Raw genomic sequence first — 26,176 nt, 5'->3', positions numbered from 1 at the left:
GCTGAATCCTAAAAACTTTGAGCTTCCTGGGGACAGAAAATAAAGTCAAGGGCCTACGTACCATGGGCGGTATGGCTGAAGACCTTTGCATAAAGCAGAGACCAAAGAGCTATACTATCCTCAGTGTAAGAGTGAACAAGAAATAAGCTTGCCCTAAAGAAGACAGGAAGAAAACTTATTGCCTGTCTCCACTTCGGCATTGGGTGGCAGGGGAAAAAATTGTCCACTATCACCTGAGTTTTCAGTCTTAATTCAGACTGCTTGTATGGTCAAATTGACCTCAACTTGAGATCTTCATTAAAAAATCTGCCGGCAACTGGCAGAATCATCACAATCCTTTCTGGCAGCCCTCGACCACAACCTAGGTCTCAAAGAATTCACACAAAATTCAAGGGACCAGACTTCATGATAAAATCACAAAAACACAAGAAAATATGATATCATAAATAAGAACCAGCAGCAGCAACGAATAGTGAAATCAGTCCTGCAAACATTTCAGGTTTGGGAATTATTAGACAAAATATAAACAAGTATGCTTTGTGGTTTGTTTTGTTTGGGCCACTATAACCAAATACTATAAACTAAACCAGATGGCTTATAAACAACAGAAATTTTTATTTCTTACAGTTCTGGAGACTATAATGTCCAAGATCAAGGTGCCAACAGATTCAGTGTCTGTGAAGGCCAGCTCTCTGGTTCGATAGAAAGTGCCTTCTTGGCCGGGCAAGGTGGCTCACGTCTGTAATCCTAGCACTTTGGGAGGCCCAGTTGGGTGGATTGCTTGAACCCAACAGCTCAAGACCCGCCTGGGCAACATGGCAAAACCCTGTCTCTACAAAAAATACAAAATTTAGCTGAACTTGGTGGCTTGTGCCTGTAGTCCCAGCTATTTGGGAAGCTGGGGAGAAAAGATTCCTTGAGCCTGGTAGGTCAAGGCTGCAGTAAGCTGAGACGGCACCACTGTACTCCAGTCTGGATGACAGACACAGAGCAAGACCTTGTCTCAAAAAAAAAAAAAAAAAAAAAAAGATAGTGCCTTCTTACTGTGTCCTCACATGGTAGAAGGGACAAACTCCTTTGGGCCTCTTTTGTAAGGGCACCAATCTCATTGACAAGGGCTCAGCCCTCATGACCAAATCACCTCTCAAATGCTGTATTTTAATAGTATCACTTTGGGGTTTAGGATTTCAACACATGAATTTGGGGAAGATATAACATTCAGACCATAGCCATTCATATATTTAAAGAAATTTTAAAAGTGGAAAACTTGGGCAAGGAACAGGAGATTGTTTAAAAAAAAAAACAACAAAAAAACAAAAATCTACCAGGCTTAAAAAGTAACCAATAGAAACTTCTAGAATTGAAATATATAATTGAAATCGAAATTTTAATTTTAGGTCAAAAAAATGATAAAGTGGTCCAGGTGCAGTGGCTCACGCCTGTAATCCTAGCACTTTGGTGGGGCTAAGGTGGGTGGATTGCCTAAGCTCAGGAGTTCAAGACCAGCTTGGGCAACATGGTGAAACCCTGTCCCTACTAAAATGCAAAATATTAGCTGGGCATGGTGGTGTATGCCTGTAGTCCCAGCTACCTGGGAGGCTGAGGCACAAGAATTGCTTGAACCTGGGAGGCAAACGTTGTGCTGTGTGGAGAATGTGCCAACGCACTCCAGCCTGGGCAACAAAGCAAGACTCTGTCTCAAAAAAAAAAAAAAAAAAAGGTGAACAGAACACTGAACACTGAACTGGAAGATAAATCTAAAGAAATTCAAATATACCACAGAGAGATGCTGAGATCGATATATGTGAAAAGAGGTTAACAGACATTGAGGACAGAATGAGAAGGCCTCACAAATTTATAATAGAATGGGAAAGAGGCAATATTTTTTAAAATGGCCAAGAATTTCTCAAAATCATTGAGGCTTTTCTTTTTCCTTTCAGGAAACTCAATATATCCTGAGAAGGTTAAATAAGAAGAAATACACAATTAGGCATTACAGTGTATTGCGGAACCATAAAATAAGCAGATTATTTTAAAGCATTCTGAGAGAAAATATATTACCTACAAAGAAGAACAATATTCTCTGTCACAGTAACAGTGAAAGCCAGGAAACACTGTATAATATCTTTAATATGCTTAGAGATAATAATTTTCAACTTAGAATTGTATGCTCACTGAACTATACTTAAAGATGAAAGACAATGCCAGGTGGGTGCTATAGCCTATAGTCCCAGCTACTCAGGAGGCTGAGGCGGGAGAATTGCTTGAAACCAGAAGGCAAAAATTGCAGTGAGCCAAGATGGCACCATTGCACTCCAGCCTGGGCAACAAGAGGGAAACTCTGTCTCAAAAAAAAAAAAATAAATAAAATAAAAAGATATATGTTAGATAATAAGAATTAAACAGAAAAAGGGAATTTGGGGTGGGGGGTTGATTTTAAATAAGGGGCTTAGGAAAGGCCTCTTTTATAAGATAGGCTTTGAGGATAGACCAAAAGGAGGTGAGGGAGTAAGCCTTGATGTATTAGTCCATTCTCCCAGTACTGCTATGAAGAAATACCTTAGAGAGTAATTTGTAAAGGAAAGAGGTTTAATTACTCACAGTTCTGCATAGCTGAGGAGGCCGCAGGAAACTTAAAATCATGGTGGAAGGAAAAGGAGAAGCAGGCACCTTCTTCACAGGGTGGCAGGATGGAGTGGGTAGCAGCAGGTGAAATGCCAGATGCTTATAAAACGATCAGATCTCGTGAGACTCACTCACTTTCATGAGAACAGCACAGGAGAATCCGCCCCATGATTCAATTACCTCCTCCACCTGGTCCTGCCTTTGACACGTGGGGATTATAGGGCTTACAATTCAAGGTGAGATTTGGGTGGGGACACAGCCAAAGCGTATCATCTTGGGTATCCTCAGGTGAGGGAATAGATAAATGCAATTATACTGAGGAAGGAGCATGCCTGGTATAGCAAAAAGAAAAACAAAAAACAAAAAACACCAAAAAAACAAAACAGCAAAGAGACCAATATGGTTGGAAAAGAATGAAGGAAAATCTAGTAAAAGATTGTATAGTCAACAAAGCTCAGATCCTGTAGGCTCTATCAGTTTCTGCTAAGTAACAATCACAGAATCTCAAAAGCATACAAGAATAACCATTTATTTAGTTCATGTCTGTGGGTCAGAGATCTAGGCTGGGCGTGCCTACACAGCCCTGCAAAACCTAGTTGGGCTTGTCCACATCCATCTGCAGTTCAGTTTGGGTTGGGCTGAACTAAGCTGGGCTCAGATGAAGCAGCTCTGTTCCACGTGTCTCTCTTCCCTTTCCTGGGACCATCAGACTAATCTTGGCATGTTTTTCTCATGACAGTGGCAGAGATGCAAGAAGGAAAGTCCGTTGCAAAAGTACCTTTAAAGCTTTTGGTTGCATGTCTGCTAACATTCCATTGATGTGTCACATGGTCAAGTGACAAGAAGTAGGAAAGTATACTCCATTCATGAATGAAAGGTGACAGAATGAATAGTTCTGAATAGTCACCTAATGTACCACACAGACCCTTATAGACGATTATGAGACTGTGGCTCTTACTCTGTGATATGCAAAATTGTTAATGGGTTTTGAGGAGAAATGTGACATGATCAGGTACTGGGTTGAAAGTAGAATGAAGAGAGGAGCAAAAAAGGGAAATGGGAAGATAGGTTTTATATATATATACATATATATATATATATATATATTTTTGAGACAGAGTCTCGCTCTGTTGGCCAGGCTGGGGTGCAGTGGCACTATCTCAGCTCACTGCAACCTCCGTCTCCTGGGAGGTTGGGCTCAAGCAATTCTTCTGGCTCAGCCTCCCAAGCAGCTGGGATTACAGGTATGTGCCACCAAGCCCAGCTAATTTTTGTTTTTTGTTTTTTTTTTTTTTTTTTTTTTGAGACAGAGTCTCGCTCTGTCACCCAGGCTGGAGTGCAGTGGCCGGATCTCCGCTCACTGCAAGCTCCGCCTCCCGGGTTCCCGCCATTCTCCTGCCTCAGCCTCCCGAGTAGCTGGGACTACAGGCGCCCGCCACCTCGCCCGGCTAGTTTTTTGTATTTTTTAGTAGAGACGGGGTTTCACCGTGTTAACCAGGATGGTCTCGATCTCCCGACCTCGTGATCCGCCCGTATCGGCCTCCCAAAGTGCTGGGATTACAGGCTTGAGCCACCGCGCCCGGCCTAATTTTTGTTTTTTAGTAGAGACGAGGTTTCACCATGTTGGCCAGCCTGGTCTTGAACTCTTGACCTCAGGTAATCCACCCGCCTTGGCCCCCTAAAGTGCTGGGATTACATGCGTGAGCCACTGTGCCAGGCAGGGAAGATAGGTTATAAACCAGATGAGAGAAGATAGTGTTTTGGATAAGGGCTTTAGTGGTAAAGTTGATAAGAAGTAGTAAGGTTCTGGTTGTACTTTTGACAAAGAGCCAATAGAGTTTGCTGAAGGAAAGTGAATCTGTGGAGGAAAAGGTGGCAGAATTGGGTGGTCTGTTTTGGAAATATTGACTTCGAGATGATTATTGTTCTAATGGAAATATCAAATAAGTACTTAAATATACAAGTATGAAGTTCAGGAGAAATTAAGCCTGGAGATATAGATGTGGGAATTCCTGGTAAATAGATGGCTTTTAAAACCCAGATACTGGTTTAGACCCACTGAGGAACAGACATAGAGGAGAAGAGGCCAAGGCCAGAGCCCTAGGGTAAACTAATTTTGAGAGGTCTGATGGAAGAGGAAGAACCACAAGAAAAGGCTTTAAAAATGGAATTAGTGACGTAGGAGGGATTCTAAGAGTGTGACGTCATGGAAGTCAAGAAGAGAAAATGTTGCAAAAAGCAGCAAGGAGTCAACTTCACTGAAGGCTGCTCAGAGACTAAGTAAGTCAAGAACAGGGCCATTAGATTTGGCAATAGAAAAGACATAGTTGATCCTGATAACAGAAATATTGTGGAGTAGTGCAGATGGGAGTATAGTCAGGAAAATAAAATAAAGGTGTGACGACCACCTCTATAGACCACTGGAATAGAGATGGGGTGGGATTTAGGAAATGCATCCAGAAAACATATCATTTTATTTTGTTATAACAGATACCAGTGGTTGTGGAAATTAATCCGATGGAGGTAAAGAAACTCCTGAAGCAGAGAGAAAAGAGAACTGATGGAGGGGAGTCCTGGAGAAGGTGAGAGAAATTGTTCTCTGCTAGGGGTAGAGCTATTTCATCCATTATAATAGGAGGTGAAAGGTGCATGGATGGGAAAAGGCAAAGAGGTGAAAGGTGCATGGATGGGAATAGGAGAAGACTCCTGCCTGATGATTTATATTTTCTCGATGAATACTTTTTGAAGTTCATGACCTGAGTCAGGGTAAGAGACATGAGAAGCTTGAGGGAAGAGGACTCAGTGTGAAATAGCAAACATCCGGGGAAATGGAGTAGAATTACCAGCGTCCTAAGCACCCTTTTAAAATCTGTGGTCATGAACTTAAAGTGAGACCAGTACACAATTTCCACCTGCTCTGTGCAGGAATGAAGTATTATGAATAGTTTAATTTAGCCACAGTTGGGGTTTTTGTCAGAGAAGCTGAATGAAAGGACAGAGGTGCAGTGTTTTCCAGGGAGTGATTATAATGATGGACCACAGAATCTAAGCCGGACAAGGAAACAAGGAGGGTATGTAAAGCAGGAATGAATTGTGTCCAGTGATAAAAATACTTTTTTTCTAATCTATTTTCAATATCCCCAAAATATCACTAAATTGGATGTGAAAGGTGGTATCAGGTATGCAATTTTTATAGGGTGCTTCATCTTTGCAGGTGTAAAATGAGAAAGGCATTTTTAATATCAGATTTCTCTGACTTTTGAATCTGGAGATGGTTTACTGTCAATAACTGTGAAGGGTTTGAGAGTCTTGCTTTTTCTTTTTAGAGACAGTGTTTCACAGTGTCTCACTCTGTCTCCCAGGCTGGAGTGTAGTGGCATGATCATGGCTCACTGCAGCCATGACTCTGGGGCTCAAGCAATCCTCCCACCTCAGCCTCCCAAGTGGCTGGGACTACATGCATGCACCACCATGCCTGGTTGACTTTTTCATTTTTCATAGAGATGGAGTCTTGCTATGTTGCCCAGGCCGGTCTCGAACTGGGCTCAAGTGATCCTTGTGCCTCAGCCTCCAAAAGTGCTGGGATTATAGGCATGAGCCACTGTACACCTGGCCCTGAGATTCTTTTTTTTTGAGATGGAGTCTCACCCTGTTGCCAGGCTGGAGTGCATTGGTGCGATCTCAGCTCACTGCAACCTCCACCTCCTGGGTTCAAACATTCTTCTGCCTCAGCCTCCTGAGTAGCTGGGATTACAGGCGCGTGCCACCACGTCTGGCTAATTTTGTATTTTTAGTAGAGATGGGGTTTCTCCATGTTGGTCAGGCTGGTCTCAAGCTCCCCACCTCAGGTGATCTGCCCGCCTCGCCCTCCCAAAGTGCTGGGATTACATGCGTGAGCCACTGCGCCTGGCCGAGAGTCTTAAGACTCTCAGTTAATCTCTTATTGTTTTGTGGATGTTGACAAAAGACACAAGACTTTTGGTTCAGAGATGAAGGACTGTATTACTCATGACACAGCAAGCAGCGTAAGTATTAGCATATCTGTGTTGCTTTCCTTTCCCTCCAAGTCCCACAGAGGTGACAAGATGGGCATAGTGAATGCTGCAGACACATTGGGCTTGTGTCACAGCTGAGGAACCAAAGGCCCATAACTTTTTGAGCAAGTAGCAAGCACTGTAGCAGGCAGCAAACAAGCCAGGCCTCCTCTGCCCAGAGAGTGAGCAGTTACACTGAAGTCATGCTGTGGTCACCTTGACCTACTTAGTTGTCTATGGGACTAGCTACAGAAATTGCTCAGAATTGGGAGACAGATGAGTCCTGTGGCCTGGCACACTCAGCAAGAATGTGCAAGACCACCCAGGGCTCATGGGGAGCTGCCTGTCCCCATAGTTTTAATACTTTGGAAAGGGGAAATAAATTATGAACAAACTTAATAGTTCTTATTTTAATAATTTAAACCACAAGACTTATTCCTTTATATGTATTTTTCAAGATATATTTTCTTTTTTTAACTTAATCCCAAATATGATAGTATCAACATATATTTTCAAGACCATCCTTATAACTATGCCAGTAAAAATGTCCAAGCTTATTTCTGAAATGTTTAATAAGAAATATAAACAAAACCACATGATTATATATGTGTGTGCATGTGTGTGTGTGTGTGTGTGTGTGTGTATATATATATATACATACACACATATATACTGGTTTATTTCCACTATTTATTAAAATTGATCATTTCCTAAAGATGTTTGAGTACAGGGTAAACTATATTCTGATCCATTTTCCCATTTTTTTCACTGGATTTTTTTCCTAAAACAAACATAATAGAGAAACTGAATGCAGATTAGTAACTAGATTGCATTGAAACTAGGAAGAATAGGAATGAGCTTCCTTTTTCTTTTGTTGAGACAGAGTCTCGCTTTGTTGCCCAGGCTGGAGTGCAGTGGCACAATCTCTGCAAACTACAAACTTTGCCTCCCAGGTTCAAGCAATTCTCCTGCCTCAGCCTCCTGAGTAGCTGGGATTACAGGTGGGCACCACCACATCCAGCGAATTTTTGTATTTTCAGTAGAGACAGGGTTTCACCATGTTGGTCAGGCTGGTCTCAAACTCCTGACCTCAGGTGATCTACCCGCCTCGGCCTCCCAAAGTGCTGGGATTACAGGCATGAGCCACCGCAGCCGGGTGAGTTTCCTTTCTTAATCAAAAAGCTTTCCGTCCTGTTAGAAGCACTTGAAAACCCTTACCATCAAAAAACAGCATGAAATTTTGAGTATCCCTTAAGGATTCTTTGACACTCCAAAGGAAAAAAAATCAGTGTGACTACATTTTTTTTAGGTTTCCTCTGTCCTGAGTCTCCAGGGGGCTGACTGCTGATGAACTAACTTAGCTGCTTACCCTTAGAGCAAACGCGTTTGCTTAAAGCCTGGACATCAAAGAGAGTAGGGGAAGATGATCTTTAATTCAGCTGTCTTTAATTTTCTCTCACTCTGTTGAAGTCTCACCAGGTTCTTTTCTTTCCTACACTGTGCCAGAAACACTCCCTGCTTAGGGACTTTGCGTTGGCTAGTCCTTGGGTAGGAAGCATGCTGCGTCCAGAGATCCTCGGCTCACTCCCTCTCTGCCTGCAGGCTTTTGCTTAAATGTCCCTCAAGGAAGCCTACGTAGACCACCCTACTTAAAATATCAACCACCCCCCCCAACCCTTCCCCGGCACTCTTCATCTTTACCCTGCTTAATTTTTCCTTATAACGTATCTTCTAATATTCTATATCAATTTTATTTATGATGTGAACAGAGTATGCTTCTGTTTCTTGCCGAACCCGCAGTGCCTAAGATGTGTCTAGCACAAAGTAAGTTCTCAGTAAATATCTGAATGAATGAAAGAGTGAGCATATTCCTAATAAAAAAGAAAATGCAAACTTAAGAGCTGTTACTAAATTTTACAACTGGAACACCTTAGTTAATTTCGTCATTGTTTCAGACAATAGATTTCAAACTTTTGGAAATGCCCTAAGGAGAGCCTAAATGCATTGCTATCTTATCTTCTTGCCATGCTCATTTAGCATCTCTAAAGTCCAGTGGTCCTGAAAATGAGCTCTTCAATTCAGGATATGCCAAATGATCCAAGAAAGAGCCAGGTGGATGAGTCCTGTGTTTTTGTTCAGAAACATAAAAGTGAAATATATTAAAAAAAAAAAAGGGGGGGGGTAGAAGGGATTGTTTGGCATTAAGATAGGTGAAAATGGGAAAACAGGACCTGTCTGCAGTATTGTTAAGACTGGGATAAACTGAATAGCACAGCACTATCTAAAGAATCTTCTGTGATTATGGAAATATTCTATATCTGTATAGTCCAATATGATAGCCACTAACCACAGGTGACTAATAATACTTGAATTGGGGCTAGTATGGTGGGAGAATTTATTTATGAAATTTATTTAATTTTAATTAAATAGCACATGTGGCTAGTGCTATTTAATGACACATATTGGGTAATGCAGGAATAGACTATGCCTCTGTTGTAAATTAGAGTGGGCAACATCTTTATGTCTCAGAGTGATCCAGCTATCATCACTCTACTCCTTTAACTTCACAATGTTTCCATTACTATTCAGGAAAACATTTCAAAAAATGTAAACGCAAAGACTTAGGCTAGGCAGACGGCATTTGGAAAGTGTCTCAATTGTAGGTGAGGTCTAAAATTTTAGTTTAACATAACCTCTTCATTACTAATTTTGTTGACTTTTCCAAAATGTAAAAATATTCTCAAAACCATTCCTACTTCTGTAATATAATATGTAATTATTTTAATCCACATATCCACTCTTCTTATGTATATAAATGTTAACGTATAAAATTGCAGAACAGTCCAAAGTTCATGTAAATGTAAACTTGCTGGCACAGAAAAAATACAAATAATTATAGCTAGGCTTACCTTGTGTGAAGAGATGGGTGAGGGTGGGTAGGGGGAGCAGAGGTAGAACTTTAGCAAACTAACAGCAGGATGCATCTAACCTGTTAAGTGTGCCCACCAATAATGGAGACTCTTCAACTTTTAAAACGTGTCCTTTAGAGGAGGCTAGTTTGCCATATTCTGGCTTGTCTCATGAGTTAAGACAAATCACAGACAGAGGAGAATAATGAATTGAAGTCTACAGAATAAAGTGCTAATGTAATGGTTATGAAAGAGATCTCAGTCAATATTCTCTTTCTCTGTAATATTACATTTTGCAGGTACCTTGTGTGTGTATATAGAGCAATAGATACTAAATTGGTCAGCCACCTGGAATATATGTTAAATGACACTAGTAAAGTTGTTCTTATTACTAAAATTGATTGGATTCTATTACGTTTTAATGTCTCCCCAATTTAAATCTCTAGACTATGTAATACATCTTGTCCAACGCTCCTGACATATAGATACCTGCTGCACAAGGAAGAATGCCATACATTAATCAACGAGTCAACTTAGCAAATCATCATTTTAGATTTTATAATTTTTTTTTGGGAATTTCACACAGAACACACGTTTCACTCTGTAACCTAAAAATGTTTATGATAATTTAAACTAAATTCATGCCATTTTATAGAACACATAGTATTGCATACAGGCAATTTTCCACTATCTGTGCCCCTGGAAGAGGCAGAGCCACAGATGACTTAAAACAGAATTTTAAAGCTCTTTTAATGCTAATCCAAATCACTGGTATTTGACTTAAGATGCATTTTATTTTTTAACTTTTTCACTGCATTTTGCTTAGGCTTATATTAATTATTTTGTGGCCCAAAAGCTTGACAAATGTCAGGGCTAAGGGTGTCTGGAATTAAAAGTGGGAAATTAAATTACCGGTAATTGAAAGTTGACCATTTAAAATGTGCTTATAAACCCATCATCAGGAGGATTCTCTAAGAACTGTATACAAGAGGCTGCTGTTTCTTCAATGGATTTCGACCAGCCACCAAGATTTCCAGCAAAGTAAGGAAGGATGCTAGCAGAAATATGGTTAAAGTAAGATACCTGTTTCAAAAAGAAAGTACAATATTTTAATTTCTTATTGACTTGGAGCTTTTTCAAGCAAGGATCTGAGTCTTGCTGGTGTAGGGGAGACTAAGACCCTAATCTTCTGGGGTACCATCTGGAATAGATGATCTGAAAGGATGACCTTAGGATTCCCATAGTGTGGACACAAATTACAAGATTACAATTAATTAGGACATTGGGTAAATTAAGAGATTTTTCTCTATCTGGCAGAGCCAATTAATCACAGATGTTTCATCAAACTTACAATGCATGAGCTGCTGTCAATAGCATGGATGAGAAATCCGGCACATATGATTTCACTTCTGATGTACTGTGGAGACGGGGGCACCGACGGCAAAATGACCGACTTCACTGCCACTGTGTAAGTGTTACTGAAAGAAGACATTTTCTAAGCTCTTGTGAGAAATAAAGAATAGTTGTTAGAAAATAAATCCCTATAGTTAACCCAACTTATTTATACAGGTAGAAGTGAAACTATGAAGGCCCAGATCTTCTAGATGAGTGGTCTCATCAGAAAACACTCTCTAGGCTACATTCAAGGTAGGAAATAGTGTTTTCTGCCTTAGAATTGCATATACAATGCTTTGTGTAACTCCATGAAGCTGGAGTCAACCACCAACTGCAGTTTTATTGTGCCCTACAGGGTTGTAATTTCAGCCTCTTTTCCTTTTTAAATTAAAAAACAGGCCGGGCGCAGTGGCTCATGCCTGTAATCCCAGCACTTTGGGAGGCTGAGGCCGGCAGATTACCTGAGGTTGGGAGTTCGAGACCAGCCTGACCAACATGGAGAAATCCCATCTCTACTAAAAATATAAAATTAGCTGAGCATGGTGGCGCATGCCTGTAATCCCAGCTACTTGGGAGGCTGAGGCAGGAGAATCGTTTGAACCCGGGAGACAGAGGTTGCAGTGAGCTGAGATTGTGCCATTGCACTCCAGCCTGGGCAACAAGAGCAAAACACCATCTAAAATAATAATAATAATAATAATAATAATAAAAACAATACCCATCGTTGTTAAAAGAAAAACTCTCAATAATAGAGAACCCTGTAGGCTACAAAATAAAAATCTTCCTCCAGTCCAATTGCACTCCCATGCTATACTCCACCCTAGAAGTGACCACTCTTAACATTTTATTGTATAAAAATAAATGTATAAGAATGACATTTATATAAGCAAATGCACACAAAATTTTTTACATAAATATCATTTTACAAATATCGACTACAATTTGATTTTTCATCTAGCAATAAATCTTTGGAGGTGTTTCTCTATCAGTCCCATTATAGCTGTTTCATCCTTTTTAATGATGGTACAATACTTTGTAGTATGGATCTACCATAATTTATAAGATGGATTTTCCATTTGTTTCTAATATCTTTTGACATAATAAATGATATGACACTGAACATCTGTTAATACTCACATGTGTGTGGGATTATTTGGGACACTTCCTCTTAGAAGCTAGCTGCCATGCTCTGAGCAGTTCAGTGTACATGGAAAAACCATATCTGGGTCCTCTGATCGACAGCCCCAGCTGACAGCCAGCCATGGTGGATGTCTAGCACAGTCAAGCCTTGCTGAATTCTAAACCAATTCCCGGTGTCTTATTTGGCTTTCACTGCATTTTTACTAATCATGGTATGTTTCAAAGGTTTACTGAATACCAGTTTTACATCTACATAGGAAAAGGAACTATTTTAGGATTCTTGCATTGTACTTTGCAAACAGCTGGCACTTAATAGATGACTGTTAATTTTTAAAATAAGAGCTAAAGATTCATCTAAGTATAATTCAAATGAACATAATTCAAGAGCAGAAATATCTACACAGACTTACTTATTTTCACATCAACTTTTTTTTTTTTTTTTTTTTTTTGAGACGGAGTCTAGCTCTGTCGCCCAGGCTGGAGTGCAGTGGCACCATCTCGGCTCACTGCAAGCTCCACCTCCCGGGTTCACGCCATTCTCCTGCCTCAGCCTCCCAAGTAGCTGGGACTACAGGCACCCACCACCATGCCCAGCTAATTTTTTGTATTTTTAGTAGAGATGGGGTTTCACCGTGTTAGCCAGGATGGTCTCGATCTCCTGACCTCGTGATCCGCCCGCCTCAGCCTCCCAAAGTGCTGGGATTACAGGCTTTCACATCAACTTTTAATTTCTATCCTATACTATGAAATAGTGATAGAACACTTGAACTGCATATACTCACCCATCCTTGAGAGGTTTTCTTCGTGATATGAGTACTACCAAGTCTTTGGGTTTGTCATCATTCAGCACAGGACAGGTGATGTGACACAGCTGATCATCTTCACTCACCCAGTCTATGACTTCACAGGACCTGTGTATATAGAACAGTGAAAAGCAGCTACACTTTCTACCTGGTAAGGCATTCACTTCCTTTATTTGCTTATATAATCTCATTATTGGTATCCTTATTTGCCCCTTCAGCTCACCTAATCATCCCCCTAAAAGCCAGCATTATTGCTCAAGTCTGTCCTTAGAAGAGCTCTTTGAGGCTGGGCACAGTGGCTCATGCCTGTAATCCTAACACCTTGGGAGGTCGAGGTGGGAGGATCACTTGAGGCCAGGAGTTCAGGACCAGCCTGGGCAAACTTGCAAAATCTTATCTTTACAAAAAAAAAATTTTAAAAATTAGCTGGGTGTGGTGGTGCATGCCTGTAGTCCCAGCTACTCGAGGGGTTGAGGTGGGAATATCACTTGAGCCTGAGCGGTTGAGGTTGCAGTGATCCATGATTGTGCCACTGCACTCCAGCTTGGGTGACACAATGAGATCCTATCTCAAAAAAAAAAAAAAAAAGCCACAACAAACAAACAAAAAACACAAGAGCTCTTTGATCAGAAGGAATAATTCTGCAAGTGATAGAGGATGGTGGCCATCTGACTTCAAGTTCATAATTCTCGATACTTCAGTGAAAGGCATTGAGCTGTTTTATACAAAATTATTTTTCTCTAGGATCAAGGAAAAACATTGTGAGGACTCGTAAATCATATAGTCAGTCCAAGAAGGATTGTTGATATAGATAAAGAAATGTGGCATATTGGAAACAGCACTAGCTTTGGAGTCTTTTGACTCCCAGATTGCCACTTACTCGCTACATAAGTTGCGTTAGGCAAGTCATTTTATTTTTCCATCTGTAAAATTTAGATAATGATACGTGGGGTTACTGCAAGGATTCAGTGAAAACACCTGGCATAGTACCTGAATCATAGTAGATGTACAAGAAAAGTTAGTTGAATAAGAATTCATTCATTCATTCCATTTGTTCAACTTCAATTTGGCCGGAATGTCAAGTGACAGAGAATAGTGGGAGAAACATTTTTAAAGCATTAACACCAAAGTTTAGGCATTGTTATTCCTAAAAGCTTTGTACTGGTAGAGTATCTACTAAACTGATGCAAGAAAATTGAGAAGTGTTCCTCTTCTCTCAGAATGATTTATTGTGATAGCATTAACCATGACGTATCATTCTGATATGGGAGGTGGGCAGGGAAGTGTTGGATAGAGAAGGGAAGGGTCACTGGTGAGGGCTCCACCCTCGGGCCTGTGCCCACGGACCTAAATGAGGACAGGCATTTCTGTTGTCACACCCCAAAAGTTACCTTTTGGCCACCACACCCCACACCCTGTGCCCATAAAAAACCCGAGACCCTAGCGGGCACATCCAGCCTAGCGGGCTGGATGTTGAGAGGAACAGAAGAGCACACCGCCAGACACCAGCAGACGCTGGCAGGCCATCGATAGTGGAAAGACATGGAATTCGGTCAGGGGTGGTCAGAGGAGAGTCTGGTGGCTGGGCAGCCTGACTCCAGAAGAAGACCACCTTCCAACTCCATCCTCCTTCTGGCTTCCCATCCATCTCGCTAAGAGCAGCTTCCACCACTCAAAACCTTGCACCCGTCCTCCAAGGCCACGTGTGAGCCGTTTTTCCCAGTATACTAAGGCAAGAATCCAGGATACAGAAAGCCCTCTGTCCTTGCGATAAGGCAGAGGGTCTAACTGAGCTGATTAACACAAGCTGTCTGCAGACAGCAAAACTGAAAGAGCACATCACAATACACACCCACTGGGGCTTCCGGAGCCATAAACACTCAACCCTAGATGCTGCCATGGGGTTGGAGCCCAAAAAACGCTCCCCGCGACTTAAGCACCTGCATGATCCCTCTAGGGGTTTGAGCAGCACGAAGAAACAAGCCACACCCCTCTCGCAGGCCCTACCAGGAGGATAAGGGAACTCCTCCCATTTAAACTCTAGCATCTGTGCAAATGTAACACATGACCTTAGAGATGTTTCACTTTAGTGGTATTAAATCATCTATTACATGGTATTTCTAAATCTCTATCACAGTGAGTTTTAGAAAATTTAAAGATGAGCCTCTATCTTGTCAAGATTAGGAAACGCTTAACATAATAGGAAGCCCATCTCACCAACCCTTCCATGTCAACAAGGTGGCCATGAAGCCCTGTGGGGTGCTATAGCCAAGGTGGCTGGGCCTCAGTGCAGCTGGTCCCCATCAGTGCAGTTGGCAGGGTGCACAGCTCTGTACTGTGTTCCAGGAAAGGGCCGGGGAGTGGAGGAGATTGGATTAGGGATGGAGGAGATTGGATTAGGGATGCAGGAGACAGGGAGTAGCAGGAGTAGGAGATGTAGGCTAATACGAACAGGGACATCATCAAGAGGGGGAGCAGGAAGGCATGCCTTTCACCTTGGGGCTCGCACAGCTTGCTGTCTTAGCTTCTCACCAGGGAGGGTTGCTTCACAGAGAAGTAAGGAACCGCCAATGAAATATTGAGAGTAGGCAGGACAAGTGGATAATCACTTCCTCAAGAGCAATGAGGTTGCATATTAAAGTAGAAGAGTGTAAAATTCAGAGCATGACAGACTTGGGTTCCAATTTGGGTTCCATCACTTTATTGTCTGTGCAATCTTGGCAAGTCTCAGAACCTCTTAAATGGAAATAATATCGACCTTGAAGTTACTGGTAGAATTACAATAGATGTGGGTAAAGCAGGTCAACTCAATATAGGTGATAAGTGAGTATAATTTTTGTTTTGTGTCTCTCAATATCACCTGATGCAGTATTCTGTCCACAGCAAACTTTATTTTTATTTTAATTTTTGACAGGGTCTCCTGTGTTGCCCAGGCTAGAGTGCAGTCGTGTGATCTTGGCTCACTGCAGCTTTGACCTCCCAGACTCATGCGATCCTCCCACCTGGGCCTCCCAAGTAGCTAGGACTACAAGCATGCACCACCATGTCCAGTTAATTTTTGTGTATTTTATAGAGAGGCTTTCACCATGTTGCCCAGGCTGGTCTTGAACTCCTGGGCTCAACTATCCACCTGCCTCAGCCTCACAAAGTGCTATGCCCGGCCAAACTTTTAAAAATACTCTTTAAACAATGGGTCACACATTGGACAGTGGAGATGGACTGCAATATGGAGATCATCTTTTACATGATGTCAAGGTTGATTGAGAAAAATTTTTAAGTTTGTTCTTACACACAGTGGGGGTCCCACAAAGGTCGCTTTGTAAAGTCAGACAAGAGACGATAAGCCAAATGTGCTGGACTTCCCACGTGCTTTTCAACCCAAACAGATAAAACATCATGCTCTTCCAGAGTATATATTTTTATCTAAAAGACAACAAAAAAATTACATTACAAAAGAAAACTGATGCTTTTACTTTAGAAACCATACGCATATATATGTAGTCAAAGACCAATTGCACTAACTAAGGCATCTTATTTCCTGGATGAAATTGAAGCCCCATGGCAATTTCTCTTCAAATACTGGGATGTCTAGAGGTCTGTCCAGGATGCTGTAGTCCCGTGTCCTCTAAACAATATGTGACTTGAGGGTGGGCTATTTAATTATTGCACAACAGTTTTTTTTTTTTCTCATGAAAAATGTAAAAACCTAGACCTTTCTCTCCTTGTCTCTTTGTGATGGTTCCCTGCCTCTACTGAGGAAAAAAAAGAAAATATCACCAGACTGCTAGGCAGGTCAGCACCTCATCTCCCTCAAGAGAGCGGAGTCAAGGCTATAGCTTAGGACACTTTCCCAGGATGTCAGACATGTCTTCAAGTGGGCCGAGGGGATCCAGGAACTGAGTCAACCACCTCTAGAACCATCTCAGCCTCTCAGCAGGGCCCCTGGAGCACCATATTTCCTCAGCACAAAGCATCCTTTCATTTCTGAATCACTGTGGCTGGATCATCCTTCTGAACGGCCAGTTCCTGGTTTCCTAATGCACATTATTCCTTAGGTAAGAGGAGGCATGCCTTGGGGAGCCATTTGACATATACTTAAGCATGAATGCATCCCGTGCTACTCTCAGCTTTTCTTCCACTGTGTTTTTGACAATAATCAGAGATGTGTGTTCAGCTAAGAAAACATTTCTATCCTTCCCATTTTCTTTTCTCTTTCAGGGTACTTTGAAAAGCTAGTGTTGAAATTTGCTACCTTATAACCATTCCCATGGCAACAAGCTGTGTGAAAACAAACAAATACGGGGTTAGGACTTCACTGCAGGAATCAAGCAGATGGAAAAAAATCAGGCTGTAAAGGAGAAACCTTTATTTAAATATAAATATTATCAATAAGAGAATGAAGAAATGAGAAATTAACTACAAGCAGCTCAGACACAAGTGATTATTTGCTTATATCATTTAACCTCTCCAACTGAACTTGCTTCCAAGCTTCCCTTTAAATCCAGCCTGCAAAGGAAGACATGATCGAGGCTGTCAGCACTTACCAAACACCAAGAAAACTACAGATGGGGCTCCAGGTGGCTGGTGAGACTCACCCTACTTAGCATGGGCATGCCTAACTTTGCCCCCAGCACAGGGGGAGTTGAAGGAGGTTCGTTGGTGTATATCCAGAGAAATTATCAGATTTATCAGTCATCCAATCAGTGCTTGGTGGGCAAGTGGCTCTAGGATGGGCTGCTGGGGCTCTGCAATCTCAGAGGAGCTGAGGGCAGGTGGCCAGGGTGAACTCCATAGTGCCAGTCCTATTCTGGCCTTGGGTCAGCCATGCTCCATTCTGGTGGAACGAGATGGAGTGGGATGCAATATTGTGCTGAGCACTTATTAAGAGTTGAATTATGTCTCTACCCTTCCACCCCCAAATTCATGTGCTGTAGTCCCAACCTCCTCTACCTCAGAATCTGACCTTATATGGAAATAGGGTTCTTGCAGATGTAATTAGTCAAGATGAGGTTGTACTGTGGTAGGATGGACCCCTAATCCAATATGACTGGCATCCTTGTTAAAAAGGGACATTGGACATAGACATGCTTACAGGGAGAACACATGTGATGACAAAGGTAGAGATCCAGCGATGTTTCTATAAGCCAAGGAGTGCCGAAGACTGCCAGAAAATTACCAGAAGCTAGGAGACAAGCATGGAACAGATTGTCCCTCACAGGCTCAGAAAGAAGCAACCCTGTTGACATCTTGGTCTCAGGCTACCAGCTTCCAGAACTGTGAGACAATAGATTTCTACTGTGTCCACTACCCAGTTTGTGGTCCTCTGTTACAGCAGCCCTAGGAAATGAATACAGCACTTTCCTAGGTGGCTGCTCCTCAGGCTGCAGTCACATGCTTCTGCTTCCTATCATGGAGCCAAATCAAACATCAAGCTAAGTTGTAACCACCACTGAATTCTGCCCTTACAGAGCTCACTCGACTTATGCAATGTCAGGTACAGTACTGGATGAGCAAATTCGATTTTGATCTTTCCCCTAGAAGGTGAGGGAAGCAGAAAGTCCCCATTGCCCTGCTGTCTAAATCAATGATATTGATGCAAACAAAGCAGACAAAGAAATGCAGTAGTTAGTTTTGGTTCTCTTTAAACCCTGCTAAGAAAGACCAGCTTTTGCTTAGTGAAAAAATTTTCCAGGAACAGTTCTCCAAGAATATGAATTACCTTTCACACTTGGGAATATAGAGATTCAATTTATTTATTTATTTATTTGTAACCAACTGATATGGTTTGGATTTGTGATTTCAGCCAAATCTCATGCCAAATTGTAATCCCCAGTGCTGGAGCAGGGACCTGGTGGGAGGTGACTGGATCATGGGAGTGAACTTCCCCCTTGCTGTTCTTGTGACAGTGAGTTCTCATGAGATCTGGTTGTTTGAAAGTGTGTGACACCTCACCCTCTCTCTTCCTCCTGCTCTAGCCATGTAGGACGTGCCTGCTTCCTCTTTACCTTCTGCCATGATTGGAAGTTTCCTGAGGCCTCCCCAGCCATGCTTCCTGTGCAGGCTGTGGAACCGTGGGCCAATTAAACCTCTTTTCTTTAACAATCACCCAGCCTCAGGTAGTTCTTTATAGCAATGTGAGGATGAACTAATACACCAACTCAAATGTTTTCTTTATCATTTGATGGTTGGAGAATTTTATTCTATGAAATGAAGCTTAAAGCAAGCAGGCTGAAAATCTGCTGGAGCTTGCTAACATTTTATTAGTGATATCTTTTTTTTTCATTTTAATAAGATCCTTTTTGAATTTGAATTTGAATGTGTTATACAAATAGTATAAGAGGGCTTTCAATCCCAACACTTTGGGAGGCCAAGGCTGGCAGATCACCTGAGGTCAGGAGTTTGAGACCAACCTGGTCCACATGGTTATACCCTGTCTCTACTGAAAATACAAAAATTATCCAGGGGTGGTGGCACATGCCTGTAGTCCCAGCTACTTGGGAGGCTGAGGCATGAGAATCCCTTGAACCCGGGAAGGGGAGTTGCAGTGAACCGAGATCACGCCACTGCACTCCAACCTGGGAAACAGAGTGAGACTCTGTCTCAAAAAAACAAACAGTACAAGAGGAAACAACTAAAAATTTGAGAAATTTTGTGCCATCTATTGACAAATATGTTTTGAAGACTACACTGTGGGAAAGAGGGCAAAAGTGGTTTTTACAGAAGCCTAGGGGAGCCTTCATTTTCCTTGGAGGTATCTGGAGATGACCACGGGGGCCAAGTGGGTGGGGGTCGGAGAGGCAGAGCTCTGGGCCCAGCCCTCCCCCAGCTCCATGAGACTAGCTCCCCTCTGGTCTGTTTCCCATACTAGGGATCCGTCCTGTGTAAAGGTTTTCAGGTGGTTCGTGTCATTCTGGCTTTCTCCATAATTTTCCCAGTACATCCCCAGGTCTTCCTTAAATAAAAAGCTACTCCTGTCAGGCCAGTCTCCTACTCAATGCTAATTTCCACCAGGAGAACTTGGCACAAACTACCTACTGCCTAGAAAGCCCTATTTCTCCCTCAGCAATCCAATCCTGACACTGTCTTCAAGGAGGTAAGAATGGCCTCCTCTCTGAAGTTCTCCCAATATAACTGTCTTCTCTTACTTGGAATTGCCTGTAAGAGCTGACTTTTATGGTTTAAGCACTATAATCTCTCACTTGTTAATAAACAACCTTATAATTATTCTTCAGCTGTTTCATATACCTTTGTGATGTTTCCAAAATACACATTTTGCTCCTTGTATTAATACTACAATTAATTCTATCATTACACATGAAACATGAAATGAATTAAAACCATAAGCCCTATCCAATTTCATCACACATACTACAATCTTAGATTTTTACCATCTAATTTATATTGAAAACCTGGAAAAAACATGTTTTGGTTTTTTTTTTCTAGAGATGAGATCATTTTATGCTGCCCAAGCTGGCCTCAAACTCCTAGGCTCAAGCAATCCTTCTACCTCAGATTCCCAAGTAGCTGGGACTACAGGTGGATGCTGTCAGACCCGGCTTTGAGGAAAGTGTGATTCTTTTTTTTTTTTTTTTTTATACAGGGTCTCACTCTGTTGCTCAGGCTAGAGTGCAGCGGCACAATCTCGGCTCACTGCAACCTCCGCCTCCCAGATTCAAGTGATTCTCATGCCTAAGCCTCCCCAGCAGCTGAGATTACAGGTGCCCGCCATGACACCCGGCTAATTTTTTATTTTTAGTAGAGATGGGGTTTCACCATGTTGGTCAGGCTGGTCTTGAACTCCTGACCTCAAGTGATCCACCCACCTCGGCCTCCCAAAGTGCTGGGATTACAGGTGTGAGCCACTGCGCCTGGCCAGAAAGTATGATTGTTTTCTGTTTTGTTTTGTTTTTTTGACATGGAGTCTCACTCTGTTGCCCAGGCTTGAGTGCAGTGGCACGATCTCAGCCCACTGCAACCTCTGCTGCCCAGGTTCAAGCAATTCTCCTGCCTCAGCCTCCCAAGTAGCTGGGATTACAGGCGTCTGCCACTGCTCCTGGCTAATTTTTGTAGTTTTAGTAGAGACAGGGTTTCAGCATCTTGGCTAGGCTGGTCTTGAACCCCTGACCTTGTGATCCACCTGCCTCAGCCTCCCAAAGTGTTGGGATTACAAGCATGAGACACTGCGCCCAGCCCAAAAGTATGATTCTTAACAGACAACTGTGTTGTAAGAATTATTCAACTAAAAGGTGACAGAAAAAATTAGAGTCATATTTTGAAATTAAAAACATATAAGCTGTAAAACGTGGGAGAGAAGAGGATAATTCTTCAAAACCATTTTTTATCAGATTTTTAAAATCAGATTTTCATCATGAGTATATTCTTTAAAGGAGAAATTCAAATTCAATGGAAATAATGTAAGAATATTTCTTTAACTATACAATATCCTCTAGTAACTATTTACATAATAATTGAGAATTAGTCATTGATAGCTCTCCCACAACACTAGCAAATTTATTTGGGTATGCTTTGGGCCACACCCTCCCAAGAACTGAAGTTATAATATATTCTACGACTTCACTAAATATGTTCTTTCACTCCATTCCAGACATGAATTTGTTTTTTCCACTGCTGCTCATGAATGCTCAGATCCCAGCAATGATGAAAGAAGCAGGTTTTATAATAGTGAAAGAAAACAAAGTAGTGAAGCATCTTTTATGAGAGATAAACAAATGCATTAGTTAAACCTGTGTTTCTGCATCACTGAACCAGGCAAAGACAGAAACTTCACTGGATCCAAATGGGATAAGGAAGACCTTTAAAGGATTTAACAGTGAGGACAAATAAATCATAAAAGGAAACAACCAAAAACAAAACATTCAGAAGAGGTCAAAGTCAGAGTTGAAAAGAATCAATGAAGTAGCATCTGAATTTACTTAGATTTTAAGGTAAAGTAACAATATAATTTATCATTCAAACTGGAACACCAAGACACTGTTAATAATTATGATGGGACAACAGGTGTAAGCCAGAACTGTCCCAAGAAAATCAGGACACACGGTCATCCTATTTCATAGGCTGCTGCTTCACTGATGATGAAAATCAGTGCATACTGAAATATGAACGTAGCCAAAGTGCTGGCATTAGTGAGCGTCTCTGAAGTGCTAGGCGCTCCTGTGGTCTGGGTGTAATGGTGAGCAGATCGGCCCTCAGAGAGCTTACAGTCTAGTTCACGTGGGCATGACCTTCCGAGGGTCTCCTAATAAACCTCTGAAATTAAATAAAATTAAGATCCAAATGATGTATGTCTCTTTAAACCTGATGGCATGCAAAACACTGTAACAGGTCCTAAGAGAGATACAAAGAAGTCGAGACAAAGCCTCTTTCTTAAGAGGTTTATAATGTACTCAGGGAAAGAAGATCATGTGTAAGCATGTGTAAAAAGTTAAATTTCCATGTAAGGCTTAAATATTAATTTGAGGTAGCTGGGGAAGAAATGTCATAAGGTAGTGTATAATTAATTGAAAATTTGTTTGTTTATTTATTATTTTTAGAGACAGAGTCATGCTCTATTGCCCAGGCTGGAATGCAATGATGTGATCATAGCTCACTGGAGGCTGAAATGCCTGGGTTCAAGTGATCCTGCCACTTCGACCTCCTGGGCAGCTAAGACTGCAAGTGTCTGCTACCACAGCTGGCTGATTTTTAATTTATTTGTAGAGATGGGGTCTCATTATTTTGCCCGGGCTTGTATCAAACTCCTGGCCTCAAGGGATCCTCCTGCCTTGGCCTCCCAAAGTACTAGGATTAGTACGTGAGCCAGCACACTCGGCCAAAAAAATTAATTTTAAAGAAGTCATGACTAAAGGAGTTACTAGAAAAAGAAGTTCCTAAGTCAAGTGTGGCAGGAGAGGCTTTATGGAGAAGCATCTGTCCTGATCTAGATCAGGTGGGATTTGGGTAGATGGAGAAGAGAAGGAGGGAGAGACGGGATGTGAGAACCTAAGCTCAGAGGTAGGAGCATGTGGGGCATATTTGAAGGACTCCAAATCAACCAGCTTGTAGAGACAGGGCTGAAAAGATGGTTGCCTCTTATAAACAGTTTCCTTAAAAGGGTTTTTTTTTTTTTTTTTTTAATCTTAAAAGCCGCAGTAGAAGCAGTAGAACCACCACCACCACCAAAGCTTTCATTTGTGATGGGCAATGGACTATGCAAATACCTGGAGGTGTCCTACCTTTTCCACAGTGCTGGTAACCTCCCATCCCCTTTTGGCTGCCAATTTTTTGAGGGCCTCCACATTGCTGTCACTCAGGGATGCCTAGAATAGAAATATTTTTATAGCTATGTGTTCAATACATGGATGTGTGATCACATATTTTCTGCTTTAAAAATGGACACTGTTGGAGGAGGTATGTGTTGAGTCCCAGTGATAATGTTGAGTTTAGAACTAAACTACAGGCCGGGTAAAGTGGCTCAAGCCTGTAGTCCCAGCACTTTGGGAGGCCAAGGCACGCAGATCACTTGAGGATAGGAGTTCGAGACCTGCCTGGCCAACATGGTGAAACCCCATCTCTACTAAAAATACAAAAATTAGCCAGGTGTTGTAGTGCAAACCTATAAACCCAGCTACCTGGAGGCTGAGGCAGAAGAATTGCTTGAACCTGCCACCTGGAGGCAGAGGTTGCAGTGAGTGAAGATTGCGCCATTGCACTCCAGCCTGGGCGACAGAATGAGACTCTGCCTCAAAAAAACAAAGAAACTAAGCTACAGCTAACATATAATTTTTATCTTGAACCCTTAATTTAGAATTCAGACAAAGTAACTGTATACTTAACAACTGGGTATCTATCATTTTAGTTGGTGTCCTGAGCAAAGACAGACTACCTTTCAGTATGACTGATAATCAACATGTAATAAGTAAACTTGGATTTCTCTTTACATTCAGTGGTTAAAAATATTCAAATGATACTACTTTGTTATTGTTTTTATGAAAATGCAGGCTGGTGGGCACACATCATGGTGAGATGCCGGATGGGACTGTGCCATGCTTCTGGAACATACCTGACAGCAGAGCATCCTGAGTCTGCAGTTTGGGAACTGTAAGAAGTCAAACAAGGCTCAGCTGCCGACTGGTAAGCAGTAACTGATAGCCTGGTTTCGTTTCATTTTGACATGACTGGCTGATATAATCCACCTTGTCACATAGCCTGTGTAGGCACAACCTAAGCCAGTTAGGCCAGGTGATTTCCATTTTTGTAATGATAAGACTTTTATATGAAGAGCTCCAAATCATAAAACGTCACCTGCTTGCTGATATCCCAGTGTATGCAAAGTGGAACCTCTTCTTTGTGGGAAATAACATATTTCCTGGAAAAAAAATTAAAATGTTAAATGAGAGTTTTTTTTTTCTCTGCATTTAGCACACAACAAAACCATAACACTTTCTTGAACTTCTGTCAGCCATGGATATCAGTGGAACAATGTGGAAGAACTATTTCCATAAGTCAGTAATCAGCCTTTGCAGCCAGGAAAATCAGACCTTCTCTTTTTCTGTTATGTGGGAATAGAGACCCAGAGAGGGGCTCTTATATAATTTGTCAGATTAGCGAAGTCTCCATAAAATCATTACACCTTATGTTCCTTACCTGCCTAGGCGAATTCTCTTGCGTGCAATAGCTCCCCGATAGCGTCTAAAATCATCCTTTAATCAAAAACAAAATCAAATCAAATAAAATAAATCTCTGCTATCTTAGTGGTATAATCCTTAAGTATCCTTCTCCTAAATCAGTCAAAAGGGCTAACTGGGATGTGGCATCTCTCCATGAACTGACTTCATCAAGTCAGAGCCTCTGTGCTGAATCCACAAAGGGCAGTTGCACTGACAAAGGTGTAATCCTTCCAGTTATTTTCTTCCTTTTTCAAAAGTGGAGATTATTAACATTTCTATTACCAGAATTGTACTCAATTCTCACTACAGAGTTTTTAGAAAAAATTAACATTGGCAATCAGGTAATTTCGGGATGAGGGAAAGATATGGTTCCCATGAACGTGGCACAGCATCAAGAGCTAGAGGTAAGGAAGCGAGAGAAGAGACCCAGAAATAGGACACAGAAGGTGACATCCTACCCACGGCAGTGTGTGGCCCAGTAGAGGTGAGGTCTTCAGGGCTTCCATTATTTGAACAAATGATCAGAGTGCTCGGAGGGGGGAAAGGAAAAGAAAAAAGCCCACTTCACTTTGTGATGCTGAAAAGAGGAAAAAACCAAAGGCAAAGAGCCAAAGAGGTTGTTGCTGGTGGCGGGAGATTCTGGGTAGAGCTCTCTATTCACAGGTCTGGCTATTGAACCTCGTGTGATAATAACTGACCTTTGAAATGGGTTGAATTCTGGGAAATGTGATGAGATTTTCCTTATCATCAGCAGCATTGTAAATGAGAAAAGCACTGTTGATGTGACGCCCTCGGCCCTCAGCCCATTCCTGACAGTCAAAGGCCTCCACGCGAACTCCAACTTCAACACTGTGAAGGATGACACAGGGCGGTGGGCAAAGAGGATCTCGACCCATTAGGCCCTCCTTGCCCACTGCCGCCACCTCCTCCAAGCAACAGGAGGATAAGGGCCTGGGTTTTCTTCTTTGTTATCAGCAAATCTGTGCAACTATTAACATCCATTTTCAGGTCAATGGGCTGCTTTTTACAAGCCCCTAAGAGCATTTCCATTTTACTTCCCCACTTTCAAGTGGGAAAAAGGCCAGGAAGGGCTTTATAAACATTCATGAACGTATTGTGGCAATGTGGGGGAGGGCTTAAATTGTGCCAAAGTTAAGTTTTCTTCCCTAAAATCAATAATTATGTAATTAAAAAATAAACACTGCAATTAGATAGGAAAACTCTTTTCACACTTAAAAAGAAAAAAATACTAAGTCAAATCTTTTCATTGTGTACCAAGAATAATAAAAATAACTGGGAAGTGGTTTGGATTTCATGGTGGTAATACCAGGTCCATTATGAGTTGATTGACCATCTAGTCACTGGGACTGGAAGGAAAAGTTAATAATTATGCAGGGATGACAGGTACAAACCAGGTCCAACTGGGGCCAACTGGGACATACGGTCACCCTTATAAGACAAAAACCAGTCTGTCACAATTTACTAATTGTGAGAAGGCCCCAAGCAGAACAAAGGGTTAAACATGTGTTCATGGATTTTGAAAACTGCATGAAAAAAATGGAATTTTGTTAAAGTAGTTCCTATACTCACCTCCAGGCTGAAAT

General features: G+C 41.7%; 1 protein-coding gene across 5 annotated transcripts in view; it reads right to left on the bottom strand.

The window, feature by feature from the left end:
* Window positions 1-10,101: 10,101 nt before the first annotated feature.
* Window positions 10,102-26,176, bottom strand: part of LOC105475057 (acyl-CoA thioesterase 12) — a 65,906-nt gene continuing 49,831 nt past the window's right edge. For 4 of the 5 annotated variants that reach the window (XM_011730002.2, XM_071098737.1, XM_011730003.2 and 1 more), the window contains 8 exons: window positions 25,271-25,421; window positions 24,550-24,605; window positions 24,208-24,271; window positions 23,139-23,222; window positions 16,196-16,329; window positions 12,886-13,014; window positions 10,920-11,046; window positions 10,102-10,651 (listed from right to left, as the gene is read on the bottom strand). In XM_011730002.2, coding sequence (XP_011728304.2) covers window positions 10,502-10,651; window positions 10,920-11,046; window positions 12,886-13,014; window positions 16,196-16,329; window positions 23,139-23,222; window positions 24,208-24,271; window positions 24,550-24,605; window positions 25,271-25,421 — 895 coding nt within the window. In that variant the 3' untranslated portion in view covers window positions 10,102-10,501. The remainder of the gene's footprint in view (window positions 10,652-10,919; window positions 11,047-12,885; window positions 13,015-16,195; window positions 16,330-23,138; window positions 23,223-24,207; window positions 24,272-24,549; window positions 24,606-25,270; window positions 25,422-26,176) is intronic. The other variant, XM_011730004.2, reaches the window with a different exon arrangement.

This window comes from Macaca nemestrina, chromosome 6 (genome assembly GCF_043159975.1).
Source record: "Macaca nemestrina isolate mMacNem1 chromosome 6, mMacNem.hap1, whole genome shotgun sequence".
Taxonomy (NCBI): domain Eukaryota; kingdom Metazoa; phylum Chordata; class Mammalia; order Primates; family Cercopithecidae; genus Macaca; species Macaca nemestrina.
Note: the sequence above shows the minus strand (reverse complement) of the source record. Positions and strands in the feature narration are given on the sequence as shown.